At 45.6% G+C, this 19,679-nt stretch overlaps 1 protein-coding gene across 4 annotated transcripts in view; it reads right to left on the bottom strand.

Annotated features, from left to right (window-relative positions):
• Nucleotides 1–19,679, bottom strand: part of dgo (ankyrin repeat domain containing protein 6 diego) — a 325,069-nt gene that overhangs the window by 189,670 nt on the left and 115,720 nt on the right. For 3 of the 4 annotated variants that reach the window (XR_011392731.1, XM_070090997.1, XM_070090996.1), the window contains 2 exons: nt 16,766–16,968; nt 9,315–9,413 (listed from right to left, as the gene is read on the bottom strand). Coding sequence is in view for 3 of the 4 variants with exons in the window: in XM_070090997.1 (XP_069947098.1) it covers nt 9,315–9,413; nt 16,766–16,942 (276 nt within the window). In the remaining variant the exon portion in view is untranslated. The remainder of the gene's footprint in view (nt 1–9,314; nt 9,414–16,765; nt 16,969–19,679) is intronic. The other variant, XM_070090998.1, reaches the window with a different exon arrangement.

Below are 19,679 nucleotides of genomic sequence, written 5' to 3'. Positions count from 1 at the left end.
GACAGTGTAGTCTCCTACCATGACAGTGTAGTCTCCTACCATGACAGTGTAATCTCCGACTATAACAGTCGTGTCTATCATCATGACAGTGTAGTCTACCAACATGACAGTGTAGTCTACCACCATGAAAGTGTAGTCTACCATCATTACAGAGTAGTCTACCACCATGCCAGTGTAGTCTCCCAGCTCTGAGAGCAATAGTGAGAACATGTGGTCAACCCTGGGTGTCACAGTAGGGAAGGTGAACATTTAGTGTACTGAGTTTAAAGTTCACCTGTAATGTGATGGTCTCAACTCATCCAATGACTACAGTGTGATGATCTCAACTCATCCAGTGACTATAGTGTGATGATCTCAACTCATCCAGTGACTATAGTGTGATGATCTCAACTCATTGAATGACTGTAATGTGATGATCTCAATTCATCCAAAGACCACTTCGCTTTCTCTTCAGCAAATCTCTTCTCGGTACACAACTCATTACAGGGGGATCAGCGTTCGTCCAGTCCAGTGTCTGTTGCGTAGCTGGTCTACAAGTGTGTCTTGTAACACACACTACATCAACGTCACTCATCAATGAAGCTACATCTTGTGTAGCTGGTCTACAAGAGCGTCTTGAAGTACGTTACATCAACGTCACTCATCAATGAACGTTGCACAATATCTGTCTATTGATTATTATTTTCCATTGCAGTTCCATGTTCTTTATTCCAGAAGTTCCATGGTGAGAAGAAGAAAGGTTCAAGGAGAGTGGGTGTGAGAAGGGTGAGTGGGGAGGGTGAGAAGGGTGAGTGGGGAGGGTGAGAGGGGCGGGTGAAAGGGGAGGGTGGGTGAGGAGAGTGAGTGAGGAGGGTGAGTAAGAAGGGTGAGTGGGGAGGGTGAGAGGTGTGGGTGAGTGGGGAGGATGAGTGAGGAGGGTGAGTGGGGAGGGTGAGTGGGGAGGGTGAGTGGGGTGAGTGGAACTACCACAGTAGTAGCGTGTGAAGTAACCACACAGAGGACAGGAAAGAGGTGAAGACGCTGAATAAATTCTAGGTCACTTTGTGCGTCCGTTCCTTCATGTCTGTCTCCCTTCCTTCAGGCGTTCAACGGTACGTTCCTCCATGTCTTCCTTCAGGCGTTCAACGGTACGTTCCTCCATGTCTTCCTTCAGGCGTTCAACTGTACGTTCCTCCATGTCTTCCTTCAGGCGTTCAACGGTACGTTCCTCCATGTCTTCCTTCAGGCGTTCAACGGTACGTTCCTTAGTCTCCCTGTTCAGACGTTCACTCGTCTATTCTTCCGTCTCTGTCCACACATTCACCCATCCGTTCCTTCGTGTCTCTGTCCACACATTCACCCATCCGTTCCTTCGTGTCTCTGTCCACACATTCACCCATCCGTTCCTTCGTGTCTCTGTCCACACATTCACCCATCCGTTCCTTCGTGTCTCTGTCCACACATTCACCCATCCGTTCCTTCGTGTCTCTGTCCACACATTCACCCATCCGTTCCTTCGTGTCTCTGTCCACACATTCACCCATCCGTTCCTTCGTGTCTCTGTCCACACATTCACCCATCCGTTCCTTCGTGTCTCTGTCCACACATTCACCCATCCGTTCCTTCGTGTCTCTGTCCACACATTCAGCCGTCCGTTCTATCGTCTCTTCTCTCCAACCATCTTGTGAGAGATTATGGAAGTGGCAGTAAGAGTGGCACTCTCAGTGCCTCGGGCAGTGCCAACCAGGACACATTACTTGCCAGCATTAACACACACAACTTTCTCTTTTCCTTTCCTTACAACTTTCTCTTTTCCTTCCCAAATTTATTTTTATCTTTCCCCACCTTCCTTCTCCTACTCTTTCTCTTCCTCTCCTGTATCCTCACTTTATCCGTACAATCTTCCCCTATCTACTCCCGTTCTTCCACTTCCTCGCTCTATCTTATCTTCCCTACATCACTTTCACCCTCTCTTCCCCCACCAACCCACCCCTCTCACCTAATCAACTCACCCCTTTCCCACATTAACCCACCCACCCCTCTCACCCCACTAACCCACCCCTCTCACTTAATCAACTCACCCCTTTCCCACATTAACCCACCCACCCCTCTCACCCCACTAACCCACCCCTCTCACCTAATCAACTCACCCCTTTCCCACATTAACCCACCCAAACCTCTCACCCCACTAACCCACCCCTCTCACCTAATCAACTCACCCCTCTCCCACATTAACCCACCCACCCCTCTCACCCCACTAACCCACCCCTCTCACCTAATCAACTCACCCCTTTCACCCCACTAACCCACCCCTCTCACCTAATCAACTCACCCCTTTCCCACATTAACCCACCCACCCCTCTCACCCCACTAACCCACCCCTCTCACCTAATCAACTCACCCCTCTCCCACATTAACCCACCCACCCCTCTCACCCCACTAACCCACCCCTCTCACCTAATCAACTCACCCCTTTCACCCCACTAACCCACCCCTCTCACCTAATCAACTCACCCCTTTCCCACATTAACCCACCCACTCCTCTCACCCCTTTAACTCATCCGCCCCTCTCTCTCATCAACTCACAAACTCCTCCAACACGCCACAGTGTCTATCAGTATAACGGGACTCATCAAGTACTGCAAGTTTCCCTTTAAGTGTGTTGAGTGTGTTAGGAAGCACGAGTATCAGTGCTGAGTGTGCTGCTTTTTAGACGCAACTTGCAAGCTTGGCTCATAAAGCAACGATACCTTTGCATAATAAGCCCACTCCAAATTTATTTTCAAAATAATTCCGAAAATTAGTATCATCACACACACACACACACACACACACACACACACACACACACACACACACACACACACACACACACACACACACACACACACACACACACGCAAGCAATATACAATATACAATTACACACTGTGAGGTGGTAGCAGCGCTGTTCTTATGTTTAGCTAAAAAAGAGATATCGATACACAGTGGCAGGACCGAGCCGAGGGTGAATGAGCCGAGAGTGAGACAAGGAAGAGTGAGCCGAGGGAAAGTGAGCGGAAGTAATGAGTCGAGGGAGAGTGAGACGAGGGAGAGTGAGCCGAGGGAGAGTGAGCCGAAGCAGAGTCGAGGGAGAGTGAGCCGATGCAGAGTGAGTCGAGGAAGAGTGAGCCGAGGAAGAGTGAGCCGAGAGAGAGATGCAGTGGTACACAAAGGGTAGTTTCAGTCATCTCAAAAGAAACTGGAAATTGGGTGGAAAAGCCTCACTGAGGCTGGCAGGGTCAGTGTTACTCAGACTGGCAGGGTCAGTGTTACTCAGGCTGGCAGGGTCAGTGTTACTCAGACTGGCAGGGTCAGTGTTACTCAGGCTGGCAGGGTCAGTGTTACTCAGACTGGCAGGGTCAGTGTTACTCAGGCTGGCAGGGTCAGTGTTACTCAGACTGGCAGGGTCAGTGTTACTCAGACTGGCAGGGTCAGTGTTACTCAGACTGGCAGGGTCAGTGTTACTCAGACTGGCAGGGTCAGTGTTACTCAGACTGGCAGGGTCAGTGTTACTCAGGCTGGCAGGGTCAGTGTTACTCAGACTGGCAGGGTCAGTGTTACTCAGGCTGGCAGGGTCAGTGTTACTCAGACTGGCAGGGTCAGTGTTACTCAGACTGGCAGAGTCAGTGTTACTCAGGCTGGCAGGGTCAGTGTTACTCAGACTGGCAGGGTCAGTGTTACTCAGACTGGCAGGGTCAGTGTTACTCAGGCTGGCAGGGTCAGTGTTACTCAGACTAGCAGGGTCAGTGTTACTCAGACTGGCAGGGTCAGTGTTACTCAGACTGGCAGGGTCAGTGTTACTCAGACTGGCAGGGTCAGTGTTACTCAGGCTGGCAGGGTCAGTGTTACTCAGACTGGCATGGTCAGTGTTACTCAGACTGGCAGGGTCAGTGTTACTCAGACTGGCAGGGTCAGTGTTACTCAGACTGGCAGGGTCAGTGTTACTCAGACTGGCCGGGTCAGTGTTACTCAGGCTGGCAGGGTCAGTGTTACTCAGACTAGCAGGGTCAGTGTTACTCAGACTGGCAGGGTCAGTGTTACTCAGACTGGCAGGGTCAGTGTTACTCAGACTGGCAGGGTCAGTGTTACTCAGGCTGGCAGGGTCAGTGTTACTCAGACTGGCATGGTCAGTGTTACTCAGACTGGCAGGGTCAGTGTTACTCAGACTGGCAGGGTCAGTGTTACTCAGACTGGCAGGGTCAGTGTTACTCAGACTGGCAGGGTCAGTGTTACTCAGGCTGGCAGGGTCAGTGTTACTCAGACTGACAGAGTCAGTGTTACTCAGGCTGGCAGGGTCAGTGTTACTCAGACTGGCAGGGTCAGTGTTACTCAGACTGGCAGGGTCAGTGTTACTCAGGCTGGCAGGGTCAGTGTTACTCAGACTGGCAGGGTCATTGTTACTCAGGCTGGCAATAAGTGTTATTATTTACAGTAAGCTTACGACAAAATAATCTTCTACAGGTGTTAATTACTGTCTGCTGCAGGTGTTAATCATATAATGACTTAAGACTCGGCTCCGTCATGGTGCAAGGTTACCCAAAACCAAAAAGTGTTTGTGGCCGGACACAACCAGTGTGGTGAGGCTGGCCAGATGGCACAACCAGTGTGGTGAGGCTGGCCAGATGGCACAACCAGTGTGGTGAGGCTGGCCAGATGACACAACCAGTGTGGTGAGGCTGGCCAGATGGCACAACCAGTGTGGTGAGGCTGGCCAGATGGCACAACCAGTGTGGTGAGGCTGGCCAGATGGCACAACCAGTGTGGTGAGGCTGGCCAGATGACACAACTAGTGTGGTGAGGCTGGCCAGGTGGCACAACCAGTGTGGTGAGGCTGGCCAGATGGCGTGCTGGGCTTGTCATACTGACATTTCACTGATCATATGATCAAAGTTTTATTGTGGAGGTGGGTATGTGGTTACAGTGGATATGTGGTTAAGGTGGGTATGCGGTTTAGGTGGGTATGAATGTTTGAGGGTCGTTTACCCTCGTGTCTACTAGAGATGTAGTGGGTCATCCATCACTAGGTGTACGAGAGATGATGCGGTTTTGACTGACCTCGCGTGAGATGGTGAGGTCAATAGAAGGTGACCTCTTATTAGCAGCGTCACTTAGAATCCTGGCGTGCTGAAGTGTGGTGGCACTGTTCTCCTATATGCTTCTACAATACATGAGGAAAGCTGAGAGTGTCACCACCACCATTGGTACACTAAGAGAAAACACCATAAGTGTCCGGGGCCCAAAACTGTTCAACAGCCTCCCATCAAGCATTAGGGGAATTGCCAATAAACCCCTGGCTGCCTTCAAGAGAGAGCTGGACAGATACCTAAAGTCAGTGCCGGATCAGCCGGGCTGTGGCTCGTACGTTGGACTGCGTGCGGCCAGCAGTAACAGCCTAGTTGATCAGGCCCTGATCCATCGGGAGGCCTGGTCATGGACCGGGCCGCGGGGGCGTTGATCACCGGAATAACCTCCAGGTAACCAGTCATAAACCAGTGACTGGTTACTGTCAGTCTGGAGACAGTGGAACAACCAGAGGGGAAGACTTGACGGGAGACAGTGACGGGCAAGCATCCAAATACCTTTACAAACAAGCTGTGTTGACCCGCACCTTTGCAAGGACCACCAAGACAAATAGAAGACAAGGTGTTGACGTAGTTACCACACCTCACCTGCAAGTAACGTTGCAACACGCCAGATATTAATTAACAAGTGACAATGTGAAATGCATTCAGAATTCCAAAGACTTGTGTCATATATGGACTCGTTGTATTCTGATGTTACCTGCAGGTTATCTGTAGCTGCTCTAGGGAGTCACCACCCCTCAATGCTGCCTGGTTCCGGACCAAGTCTTCCGGTTGCTGGCCTAATCGACCAGGCTTTTGGTATCAGCCACACGGAGTCCAACGTACGTACCACAACTGGGATGATCTGGAACTGACTTGAAGAACTTAAGTTTCCTCTTGAAAACAGTCAGAAATGTGTTTGTAGTTCTTCTTATGTACGAAGGAAGGGCGCTGAAGAGCCTTGGTCCCTTTACACTCACTGAGTTACTTATCGCGCCCCTGCTGTTCATTAGAGATGTTATGCACTGTCTGCCGAGCCTCTTGTCTTCATACGGAATGATTTAAGTGTGCAAGTTTCGGACCGATCCCTCCAGAATTTTTCAGGTGGAGATTATAATGGATTTTTCTCGCCTACGTTCCAAGGATTACATTACAGTTCAAGGGATTTTAAACGTTCCCAGTAGGTTAGATACCTGACCGAATTTATACGAGCAGAAAACTTCTCTGGACGTTCTTTGTCCCGACAAATATTGAATCTAAAACATTAGCCACCATACAAGGAAGTGTAACAGCTGCCACCAGCAGCACTATTAGCACCATCATCACCACTAACAGTGTTGTCACTACTACTACAACCTCCACCACTTCCATCACCGCCAAACTCTCCACACTGTCAATCCCAATTGCTATTATCACAGCAAGTTGATCGCACAACTGTTGCTCCCGACTCGTCTTGGCTTCGCTTGCACTCACACCAACACCGACGGATTCAAACAGATTCAGCGGATGCGAAAAAATTCAATTTAGATGTGAGAGCCACGATTAACACGAGGCCCCAGAGCCAATTTTAGATACGGGAAGAAACATGGCGACTCTTTTTATTTACACAGTAAGGGTAAAAAAAGTTTTTTTTCTTTAATTGAAACAATGAGAAATTGTATACCTCAAGTCCAGCTCGCCCAGATGGAATTTTGAGATAAAAGATCTCTCTCTCTCTCTCTCTCTCTCTCTCTCTCACCCAGGTGTAAGCTCTGGCCACACCTGGATATCACTTCCCTATGTCCAGGAAGTGAGTGTCCGAATTAAGGGAGGACGCACACTGAGAACGTGACTGTGTGTGTTGACTCACCCATATGTGGTTGCAGGGGTCGAGGCACAGCTCCTGGCCTTGCCTCTTCGCTAGTCGCTATTAGGTTTACTTTCTCCCGACTCCAAGAGCCTTATCGTACCTTATTTTAAAGCTATGCATTGATCCTGCCTCCACTACTTCACTCTCCAGATTGTTCCACTTCCTTATAACTCTAAGGCTGAAGAAATACCTCCTAACATCCCTATAATTCATCTGAGTTTTCAACTTCCAGCTATGTGTGTGTGTAGGTGGAGAGAGAGAGAGAGAGAGAGAGAGAGAGAGAGAGAGAGAGAGAGAGAGAGAGAGAGAGAGAGAGAGAGAGAGAGAGAGAGAGAGAGAGAGAGACCTCAGTATGTGACCGGAAACGGTAGCGTAGCGGATGTGAGCGAAGGAGGAAGTGTTCAGAAAGTTCAATTCTACGTGTTAGAGGCTCGTCCTGTGTGGTGTGGTGTTCACAACTTGTTTACAATGTTCAAAGTCACGTTCACACAATGTTCACAGTGGTGTTCACACAATGTTCAGAGTTGTGTTTACACAATGTTCATATTGGTGTTCACACAATGTTCACAGTGGTATTCACACAATGTTCACACAATGTTCACAGTGGTGTTCACACAATGTTCACAGTGGTATTCACACAATGTTCACAGTGGCGTTCACACAGTGTTCACAGTGGTGTTCATACAATGTTCACAGTGGTATTCACACAATGTTCACAGTGGTGTTCACACAAAGTTCGCAGTGGTGTTCACACAGTGTTCACACAACGTTCACAGTCGTGTTCACACAATGTTCACAGTGGTGTTCACACAGTGTTCACAATGGTGTTCACATAATGTTCACAGTGGTGCTCACAGTGTTTACAGTAGTGTTCACATAATGTTCACACAATGTTCACAGTGGTGTTCACATAATGTTCACAGTGGTGTTCACACAATGTTCACTGTGGTGTTCACATAATGTTCACATCAGGGTTCATACAATGTTCACAGGGACTATGGTCAAGACATACAAAATACTCAATGGAGAGGGAGCCGGTCCCAGGACCGGCCTTCGACATGGACAGCAGGTGTCTTAAGGAAACACGTGCTAATGTTTCTACCCGCACCGGGGATCGACCCCCGGACCTGTGTGTAAGCTAAGTGCGCTAGCACTCAAGCTAAGGGACACCCTTACGTTGCAAGGAGCACAGCTCTTGGGACTTCTAGTATTCTAAGGAGGTTGTTAATATACGGTGGCCCGTGGCCTAGTGGCAAAAGCTCTCACTTCACACGGTGAATGTCCGGGTTCGATTCCCGGCAAAGGGTGGAAACACTGGGCGTGTTTCCTTACACCGGTTGTCTATGTTCCCCATCAGTAAAATAGGTACCTGGGTGTTAGTGGACTGGTGTGGGTCGCATCCTGGGACAAAACTGACCTAATTTGTCCGAAATGCTCAGCATAACAAACGGCTTTCTATATAGTAATATGTCACTGATGTCAGCTAGGACTGTATACCTTGTACACGTACTTGTAGAAATAATGATATTATATTATTAGTATTATAATTTAGAGAGAACCAGCGACTCTCAAAGGTATCAACACTGACCTGCCATCTCTTGTTTTTAAAGGTTCCAGTTACTCAGTATATTATTTGCCTAGAGGCTGAGAAAGCAACACTCTTGTCATTCTTCAACTTCTGCTACCACGTCTCTCCATCACTGCCATCTCAATCTGAGTTTGAATCAGGTATAACTTTTGTCAATCTTAGGGTAGTGAGCAAGTAGAAAGCTTTAAAACACGAAGAGGCGGTGAAGACAAACACTACACAGCTTCAAGAGTAGATATGATCAATTTCTGGAGGCTAATAATCAATGGAACCGTATATTAATGGTTGCAGGAGTCGAGTGAATTATTGCAGCTGTGAATGATTACAAAGTGGATTACAGCTGAAGCGCAGCTGTGGTCACCGGTAGCAAGATAATGACGCTCTTAATAACTCACCTGAAAACCTCATCACCGTGAAGTCATTATTCATCATCTCTTCACTCAAATAAAAATTTCAGATGTCTCTATAAAGTAATCAGTAACAAGAACATTAATTCAAATTGAAGAAAGTAATACTTTCTGAAGAGGTCGTGGTCCGTGCTGAAGCGGTCCTTGGTCCGTGTTAGAGTATAGGAACACAAGCTAGAGAAAGTTTTGACCTTAATTAAGATGGTCCCATAATGCCGCAGGTGTTATGACAAGCAAAAAGGCACTGACTGACCCTAGGAGAACTGGCACTGTCTGCGAGGTTGACTTTAAGAGAGAAAGACACTATATATGCCCTGAGTACTACTTATACTATCCGGAAGGTTGACCTTGAGAGAGAGGCACTGGTTATCCTCAGTACTACTTACACTATCTGGGAGGTTGACCTTGGCACCGTTGAGGAGCAGAGCTGCCACGGAGTCAGGCTGGCGCCGGGAACACGACCAGTGGAGAGCGGTGCGGCCGCACTGTGGGAGGACCACCAGCATCACCGCTACGGTATACACCAAGAGACGTGCGAGGGGCACGGCAAGAGTGTGGCACGGTAGGCCAGTGTTGGTCGGGGATGGTCAGGGCAGGTCAATGTTGGTCAGAATGAGTCAGAATTGGTCAGTGGGAGGGGATGTCAAGGATGGTCAGGGTTGAGCAGAGGAGGTCAGGACAGTGCATATTTCAACATTAACAGTAAGTCAGTGGATTGCAAGACAAGTGAAGTGTGTTCATACAGGCAGACAGGTGTCTGTTGCAAAGACGAAAACTAAGACATGATAACGTCAACCATACTTTTACAATGAGAAAGAAGACATATACTGAGAAAGAGAGAGAGAGAGAGAGAGAGAGAGAGAGAGAGAGAGAGAGAGAGAGAGAGAGAGAGAGAGAGAGAGAGAGAGAGAGAGAGAGAGAGCAGCCGTGGACACAGTTAAACTATGCTGGTGAGAGGGGAACGGGATAGACATAAGAAACAGCAAAAGAAGCAACAGTAGAAGAAACAACAGCAACAGCAGTAGAAACAACAGCAATGGTAGTAAAAACAGCAGCAACGGTAGAACAGCAGCAACAGTAGTAGAAACAACAGCAATGGTAGTAAAAACAGCAACGGAAGAATAAACAGCAGCAACAGTAGTAGAAACAGTAACAACAGTAGTAGAAACATAAACAACAGCAGTAGAAACAGCAACGGTAGAAGAAACAGCAGCAACAGTAGTAGAAACAACAGCAATGGTAGTAAAAACAGCAACGGTAGAAGAAACAGTAGTAGAAACAGTAACAACAGTAATAGAAACATAAACAACAGTAGCAGAAACAGCAGTAGAAACAACAGCAACAGTAGAAACAGCAGCAACGGTAAAAGAAACAGCAGCAACAGTAGTAGAAACAACAGCAAAAAATAGTAGAAACAGCAGCAACGGTAGAAGAAACATCCGCAACAGTAGTAGAAACAGCAGCAATAGTAGTATAAACAGCATCAACAGTAATAGAAACAGTAAAAACAGTAGTAGAAACAGCAGCAACAACAGTAGAAACAGCAACGACAGAAGGAAAAGTAGTGGAAACAGCAACAACAGTGGAGCACACAAGGCTTCATCAAAACAGGAAACAGAAAACACAACAGGGAGCTATGACGTCAGGGAAGGGCGCCTCACTCTAACAGATCATGTCAACAGGAAGGTGACCCGGAAACAGCAGATTAGAGTTAGAACAACGGGAAACAGACGAATGAGGAGGGATGGAGAAAGAGAATGTGGAGGGGAGGCAAAAGATAGAGGGGGACAGAATGGATAGAGAGGAAACAAGAGGAGGAAGAGGAGGAAGCAGCTGATGACAGATGTCAGTACGGCAGCTGCTGATGCTGAGTTGGTCTGCCTGGAGGGCATTCTGGGGATCAACGCCCCCGCGGCCCGGTCCACGACCAGGCCTCCTGGTGGATCAGGGCCTGATCAACAAGGCTGTTACTGCTGGCCGCACGCAATCCAACGTACGATCCACAGCCCGGCTGATCCGGCACCGTCTTTAGGTATCTGTCCAGCTCCCTCTTGAAGACAACCAGGGGTCTTCCGGTAATGCCCCTTATTGCTGGTGGGAGACTGTTGAACAGTCTTGGGCCCAGGACACTTATTGTGTTTTCTCTTAGTGTACCAGTGACGCCCCTACTTTTCACTGGGGATATGTTGCATCGCCTGCCAAGTCTTTTGTTTTTGTATGGAGTGATTGCTGTGTGCATATTAGGGACCAGTCCCTCCAGAATCTTCCAGGTGTAGATTATGATATATCTCTCTCGCCTGCGTTCTAGTGGGTTCAAGTCAAGTGCTTCCAGGCGTTCCCAGTACTTAAGGTGTTTGATGGAACTTATACGTGCAGTAAAGGTTCTCTGTACATTCTCTAGTTCTGAAATTTCACCTGCCTTGAATGGGGATGTTAATGTACAGCAGTATTCCAGCCTAGAGAGAATAAGTGATTTAAAAAGGATCATCACTGGCTTAGCATCTCTTGTCTTGAATGTTCTCATTATCCATCCTATCAGTTTCCTCGCAGATTCGGACATTACCACACCCAGGTCCTTCACATTACTTTTCCGCTCTACTGTGTGATTGGAGTTTGTAGTATACTCAGTTCTAGTTATTATTTCCTACAGTTTTCCATAACGGAGTAGTTGGAATTTGTCTTCATTGAACATCATATTGTTCTCTGTTGCCCATTGGAAAACTTGGTTTATATCTTCTTGGAGCTTTGCCGCGGCCTCAATGGATGACACTCTCATGCAGATCCTAGTATTGTCTGCAAAAGATGATACTGTGCTGTGGTTTACATCTCTGTCTATGTCTGATATGAGAATAAGGAACAGGATTGGTGCGAGTACTGTGCCTTGTGGGACAGAGCTCTTCACTATGGCAGCATCTGATTTAACTGTTTGCCACTACTCTTTGTGTGTGATTGGTTAGAAAGTTGAGGATCCATCTGCCTACTTTGCCGGTTATCCCTTTAGCACGCATTTTGTATGCTATTACACCATGGTCGCACTTGTCAAAGGCTTTTGCAAAGTCTGTGTATACTACATCTGCATTCTGTGTGTTTTCCAGTGAATCTAGGACCATATCATAGTGGTCTAGCAGTTGCGAAAGGCAGGAGCGACCTGCTCTGAAACCATGTTGCCCTGGGTTGTGCAATTTTTGGGAGTCCAGGTGGTTTGCTATCCTGCTTCTTAGAACTCTTTCAGATTTTTATGATGTGGGACGTTAAAGCTATTGGTCTATCGTTCTTAGCTACTGCTTTGCTGCCACCGTTATGGAGTGGGGCTATATCTGTTGTTTTTAGTGACTGTGGAATCTCGCCTGTGTCTAAGCTCCTTCTCCATAGCATACTTAGGGCCCGTGAGAGGGGTTTCTTGCAGTTTTTAATGAACACCGAGTTCCACGAGTCTGGGCCTGGGGCTGAGTGCATGGGCATGTCGTCGATACATACATTGGCATACATTGACAGGGTTTTGAGGCTCATTCACGAAAAAAAATATTTGGATTGTCTATCTTTAGACTGGTTAGTGGCTCGCTGAACACAGTCATATTGAGATTTCAGTATCTCACTCATTTCTTTGTTGTCGTCAGTGTAGGATCCATCTTGTCTGAGCAGGGGTCCTATACTAGGAGTGGTTTTTGCCTTGTTTTTGGCATATGAAAAGAAATATTTCGAATTTCTTTCAATTTCATTAATCGCTTTTAGCTCCTCTTGTCTCTCCTGGATCCTGTATGAGTAAGGTCCAGTGTGTTCTCCAGTCTTGTTGGCTCCACTATCTGCTGACTTAGGGTGTGTTTGTTGCAGAAATTCAGCAGCTCCTGCATGTGTGACCTTTCATCTGAGCTACCTCCAGAGATTATTTCTGCTACATTATTTGCTATATTCTTCCATTTTGTGTGTCTTAGATTGAAGTCACCAAGCAGCAAGATGTTTGGGGATGGGGCTGGAAAGATGTCCAGACAGGAGTCGATTTTTGACAGTTGTTCTTTGAACTGTTGGGAAGTTGCATCAGGTGGCTTATATACAAGTACAATGACTAAGTTTTGGTTCTCGATTTTTATTGTCAGAACTTCAACTACATCATTTGTGGTGTTCAGTATCTCTGTGCAAATGAGCGACTCTTTGACATACAGGCCAACCCCCCCTTGTTGCCTGTTCTTTCTGTCGCATCTGAAAAGGTTGTATCCATATTTCACTGTCAAAGTAATCTTTTGCGTGGGTCTCTGTGAAGGCTGCAAACAGTGAATTTGACTCCTTTAGAAGTCCACTAATGAAAGGTATTTTGTTGTTTGTGGATGGCTTAAGGTCCTGTACATTAGCATGTTTGTATATGCATATTTGTATATGCATGTTTGTATATGCATGTTTGTTGGGGGGATTTTGTTGTTGGCATCAGTAGCTGTGAGTCCGGAGGCGCCACTGGCTGTGCCTCCAGTCCAACAAGGCTCCAAGGTGGTGGACTATTTTGGTTATCTCTTTCCATTTTCTTTCTTCGTTTCCTACCCCTAAAAAATCACTTGGGGTGTTGTCATAGCTACCATAGTTTCTATGATGTGTTGTATGGGGTGTGTGCCTCCTGGTCCCTTTTTGATGATATGCAGTGCAATTGGTATTGTAACATTGTTTTTCAAGGACTGAAGACTGACACATCTCCGGGTGGAAGTATTTGCAAGAGGTAGAACGACACACTCCCTTAGACAGGAGGTCACGGCAATTTTTGGGATGCTCAAAGTTGCATTCCCCATTCATTTTCCCTGATATTCCGTGTTTACAGATGCCCCAAATATAGTATTTGCACCATTTTCTTTTTGGCTGGGTACAATTCGTGCTGGATGTATTCTTACTCTGTGCTGGCCCTAGGGCTGAACTACAGTCCTCTATAGCCAATCCAGAGACACCACCATCTGTTGTCATGGCACCAACATTTTTCCTGGGAGGGGATTCCCCGACTACATCTGTACTAGAGGCTATGACTGTGATGGCTGCAGAAGAGTCTACCCCAGAGGAGGGCTCCTCTACTACATCTGTACTAGGGGCTATGACTGTGATGGTTGCAGAAGAGTCTACCCCAGAGGAGGGCTCCTCTACTACATCTGTACTAGGGGCTATGACTGTGGGTGGTAATGGTGGTAGTGGTGGGTGGTAATGGTGGTAGTGGTGGGTGGTAATGGTGGTAAACGTACTAGTGGTAGTAGTGGTGGTTTTAGGAGGAGGGTAATGTGCAGGAGGAAAAATACAGGAACTGAGAGAGAGAGAGAGAGAGAGAGAGAGAGAGAGAGAGAGAGAGAGATAGGAAAAAGAAGAGTAAGAATACGAAGAGGAAGAGGAAGAAGAGAAGAAAAAGTGAAGTGTGTTGAAGGTTCGTCTGGAGTACAATAAACACAAGGTCACCTGTGCTAGCCAGGTCACCTGTGCTAGCCAGGTCACCTGTGCTAGCCAGGTCACCTGGCGCTAAACAGCACACCTGTGGCCCTACCAACGTCACTAATTACAAAAAAAGTTTTATTCTCATTCATTCAAATTCTGTTTTATTTACACATGTGTATTTTGAAAATTTTTTACACACACACACACATATATATATACATATATATACATATATATATATATATATATATATATATATATATATATATATATATATATATATATATATATATATATATATATACATATATACATAATTAACATATTTGTGAGTTGAGAAGATGGTTAGGCAGAATTATGTTAAAAGTTAAGCACCAACGTGTTCTCTACGCGAGCTACATGACTGAGGATATTGTTAGCAGGACAGGTCACTACAGGTCAGTGTAATGGCGCAACTACAGGTCAAGAAATCGGTGACACTAGAGGTTAAAGCAAGAGATGTTAATATAGATCAAACTCTAGACTCCTGGAGGTGTTACTACAGGTGTCACTACAGGTATCACTACAGGTGTCACTACAGGTATCACTACAGGTGTCACTACAGGTGTCACTACAGGTCAAGAAACAGGTCCTCAACGCTCCTTTCCCACACACTCATATCCTCTTAACAGGTTCTCGTTGAGGCTTCTGATTAATCTTGTGATCATATCATTACTTCTACTCTCTCGTTTTTACACAAGTTCTCACGACCAAGCACATACACACACATCACTAGAATTAAAAAGGCCAGAGTAGACATGACCACGACGTACAAGATACTCAGAGGAACTGATACGGTGGACAGAGACAGCAGAGTGAAACGCTGACACTGACTGAGAATAAGAAAATAGAATGGTTACATAAATAATCGTTCCACTTAACCAGTTGATGATGTAACTAATACTACCATGCAATCAGCTGATGACGTAAATAAAAATCAGCTGGCGACACATGATAGATCTATAAGCATACACGTACCAACACGTGTCATAAAACAGTTTTACACGCAGCAATGCACTCAGCCACACATGTAGTCATACACGCAACTCATACACTCAGCCATACACACATACATGCAGTGTATAACCGTATTGTTGCTAATGATATACCAATTGCTGTCAGACGTTAATTTAGAAAATTTAGATCAATTAAATCCAAATCAAAATAACTTACCTAATTTAACCTCAACTAATACACATTTCTGATCTTGGCTTAGCTCGCCTAGATACTAACATTCTACTTCGAGGACGGTTTGATGATGAAGGCCGTCACTGATCCACTCAACTCATCCACTCAAGCGACCCAGACGAGCCATGATCAATTATCCCACATACATTAGCTTACACTCTCAGTTCAATTATTACGTTACGCTCCTTAATATGAAGTATCGGATGACATAAGTGACGTTCAACAGCCTGTAATAACATCTTTAGCGCACTCTGTAATGCCTAACAATGAGCCAGCAATGAAATTACGACGAGATGATCTCTAGTATCGCCTTAATTAAGAAACCTGGAGGTAACAAAGTCACAAGAGATGGTAATTACACATTCGTAAAACACTGAAAATCAAGGAACCTCTAAGAGTTTCCACGAATACTTACGTCTTAAGTTAAGAAAAGCTCTCAATGAGCCTACGAGTCTACACATTAACATAGAAGGTTAGACAAGATTCAAGGAACCTCTATAAGTTTACACATTAACATATGTCTAACGAACTCTCAAGGAACTTCTACAACAAAAAAGGTCTAACGAGCCCTCAATGAGCCTCTACGAGTCTACACAATAACACAGGAGGTTAGACAAGATTCCAAGGAACCTATACGAGTCCACACAATAACACAGGAGGTTAGACAAGATTCCAAGGAACCTATACGAGTCCACACAATAACACAGGAGATTAGACAAAATTCCAAGGAACCTTTACGAGTCTACACATTAACAAAGGTCGAACAAGCTCTAGAAACAGGTGGGATCAACAAAAATATTGCATCACAACAGGTTGTGCAACTAGCATTCAATGAGAGAAATATATACTCACACAAACCTTCACAGTATGTGCTCACATGAGGATTCTAACACACGCTTTCTCACTACCTGTGTGTTTTGTGTGTGAGTGTATGTACTCCTTATTGGTGGTTACATACAACTACACACACACTAATAAACACCACACACACACACACACATACACACACAAGTAGTGAAAGAAAAACTAAGATATGTACTGATCAGTAATAGTCACACCGTCCCCAAGACAGTTAAGACGAGAAGGCAAACCTGTAAGTAATATAAAAAGAAGAAAGAAAACTACTAGGAAGTCACTAGGTGAGGTGTGGCAGTAGTCTACTGCTAACAGAAACAGTTAGGTGAGGTGTGGAGACATGCACAGGTGCAGGATCTACCTCATCACTTAGGTTGATGGAGGCTCCCTCCTCCAGAAGGTGCAGTAGCTTCTTGGTGTCTCCCTGGGCAGCTGCACGTCTCAGGTCCTCTCCCTCTCCTCCACCAACAGCATCACCAGCCACACCCACTCCCACGCCCACGCCTCCACCAGATACACCGCCAGGCACTCCCACCATCACGGACGCCTGCGTCGACTCATGTCCTGTACAAGAGAGAAAAGGCTTAACAGTGCTATCAGAACGGCCTAAAACAGGCGTCCCCAACCTGTTAGCTTGTAAAATAGTGTGCTAGCTTGTAAAACAGTGTGCTAGCTTGTAAAACAGTGTGCTAGCTTGTAAAACAGTGTGCTAGCTTGTAAAACAGTGTACTAGCTTGTAAAACAGTGTACTAGCTTGTAAAACAGTGTGCTAGCTTGTAAAATAGTGTACTAGCTTGTAAAACAGTGTACTAGCTTGTAAAACAGTGTGCTAGCTTGTAAAACAGTGTGCTAGCTTGTAAAACAGTGTGCTAGCTTGTAAAACAGTGTGCTAGCTTGTAAAACAGTGTGCTAGCTTGTAAAACAGTGTGCTAGCTTGTAAAACAGTGTACTAGCTTGTAAAACAGTGTGCTAGCTTGTAAAACAGTGTACTAGCTTGTAAAACAGTGTGCTAGCTTGCAAAACAGTGTACTAGCTTGTAAAACAGTGTGCTAGCTTGTAAAACAGTGTACTAGCTTGTAAAACAGTGTGCTAGCTTGTAAAACAGTGTACTAGCTTGTAAAACAGTGTGCTAGCTTGCAAAACAGTGTGCTAGCTTGTAAAACAGTGTACTAGCTTGTAAAATCTAGCTGCGATGGAAGTGGTAAGCGACTTACAAAATAATATATATATAACTACATGCAAATGGTAGAATAATACAACGTATTCACTAAGTATTGAAATAGATTTATAATTAAATGCATGAGGATTGCAGCACAGAGTAATGTATTACAGCGTGTTTGCTTATAGCTGGGAAAACATTAGCACGGTAGTCTTACTGCATGTGTGTGTGTGACTGATAGTCACCTTCATCAGTGTTTAAGGAGACGGTTGTCTGAGGAGACGTGTGTGCGGAGAGGAGTGTCTGAGCTGACGTGTTTCTGGGGAGATGTGTAAACCAGCCTGAGCAAAACATGCTCAGGCCACGTTAACATCACGTCTGCCTCGTCGTCTAGTCCTCGCTCACATTTGTGTTAGAGCCTCCCACACCCTCCCGTAATTCCAGTTACATATACTGAACAAGCACATCAGTTAACATGAAAACAGACAAGCAAACTAATACATTATTCCGCCGTTCTAACCCCGCCTCTGTGATATGCTAATGTGTTCATCTTAGTGTCAGCGTGTGAGTGTCTAGCAGCTTCATCACCGTCATTCAGAAGCTGCAGGTGATCCCTAACTCGTTAACTCGTGACAACCCAAGATAAACGCAGACTTAGTGGTAAACAATTCATAATCTTGTGAATGTATTAATTTGTTCAATGGGTACTAGGAGATTGATCCGTCAGACTCTCGTCTGAGATACCTAGGTCGGTCCCCGGGACTCTCCTCACCAGTGTCAGACTTCAGGCCGCATGCGATCTCTCATACCCCACAGTGAGGGGCTTCTGGTTTCTCTTGATTTTATGTAACAGAAACGACATCTGATGACGTTTCAGTGAACTACAGAGCATCTGCTGGAGCACCCTTCAGCCTTGCAATTTAGCGTATGAGAACGTGTAGATTTCTGCTCAAAGAAAGTATTTGAACAATGTCAAATGTTGTCGCCTCGGTATTAGACTGGAAAAGCTTGCGGTGCAAACAAAACAGGTGTTGCACACCTGTCTTATATATCAGCTTATCAATATCGTTTGCCATTCGTGCAATGATAAATGTCAAAAGGAATAAAAAAAAAGACAGCAATTACTGCTGTTCATAATAGTCTGCAGCCTAACTGAGACTCTTGGAGAGACGCCTTGCCTTCTGTAAAAAAAAAAAAAAAAAAAAAAAACGATTTGGGTACCAGCCTGGTACCTTTCCAACACCTGTGTCCAGCATAGTAACTGACTTTCAAGAATAGCGCTCTTAGTAGCATAGCATCAACTGATTAAGTACAACAGCAACAACCTGGTTGGAAATATTACATATTAACATAATCTCGATAACAGAATTTTTGTAAGATCCAAAATACTTTTGTAACAAATATGCTTATCTTTTTAAACTCAAACTCCTTCCCTGCGCACTTCACAACTATATATACTTGGTCAAACTGAACGTGCTAAACCTGCGTAACACTGATTTGTGGTCACAGTGGTGCCTGTGCTAACCTTCCTATGGTGTAGAAATATACCTAGTTGGACGAATCTTATTGTGGCTAGCTGGTCTAGTGGCTAACGCAACGGGCTGGAGTTTTGAGACTCTCTGACCGCGGGTTCAATCCCGGCCGGGGTATGGTTTGGACTGATGTTCAGGCTTGCAAATAACTATGAACAACTGTTTAGTTGAACAAACTGATCACTTTGCAAACACTGATGGAGAGTGAGGTAGACAACTCCGAGGGAAGATGGAAATAACTGTAGGTTCGCTGCAAGAAGAAGAGTAGAGGAAGCCTGGCTGCCAGAATAGCCTCTCACGTTGAAGAGCCGGAGGATCTAGCGCCCACTCTGCCTTGTGTTGAATGACCCACACAGGTTTAGCGTTTCAACTATTATTGTTTTTACTGCATGAACAGCATGTAAGATAACTGTAATAGATTGCATCACTTTTTCTCAGCCTAGCTGGCTGTGTAGAGGCCACGTAGGACTGCATGTTGCAGGCACGTAAGAGTGCATGTTGCAGGCACGTAGGACTACATGTTGCAGGCACGTAGGAGTGCATGTTGCAGACACGTAAGAGTGCATGTTGCAGGCACGTAGGAC

The sequence above is a fragment of the Cherax quadricarinatus genome, chromosome 33, assembly GCF_038502225.1.
Source record: "Cherax quadricarinatus isolate ZL_2023a chromosome 33, ASM3850222v1, whole genome shotgun sequence".
NCBI classification, from domain to species: Eukaryota; Metazoa; Arthropoda; class Malacostraca; order Decapoda; family Parastacidae; genus Cherax; species Cherax quadricarinatus.
The sequence above is the reverse complement of the archived record's forward strand: the minus strand, read 5'-3'. Positions and strand labels throughout refer to the sequence as shown.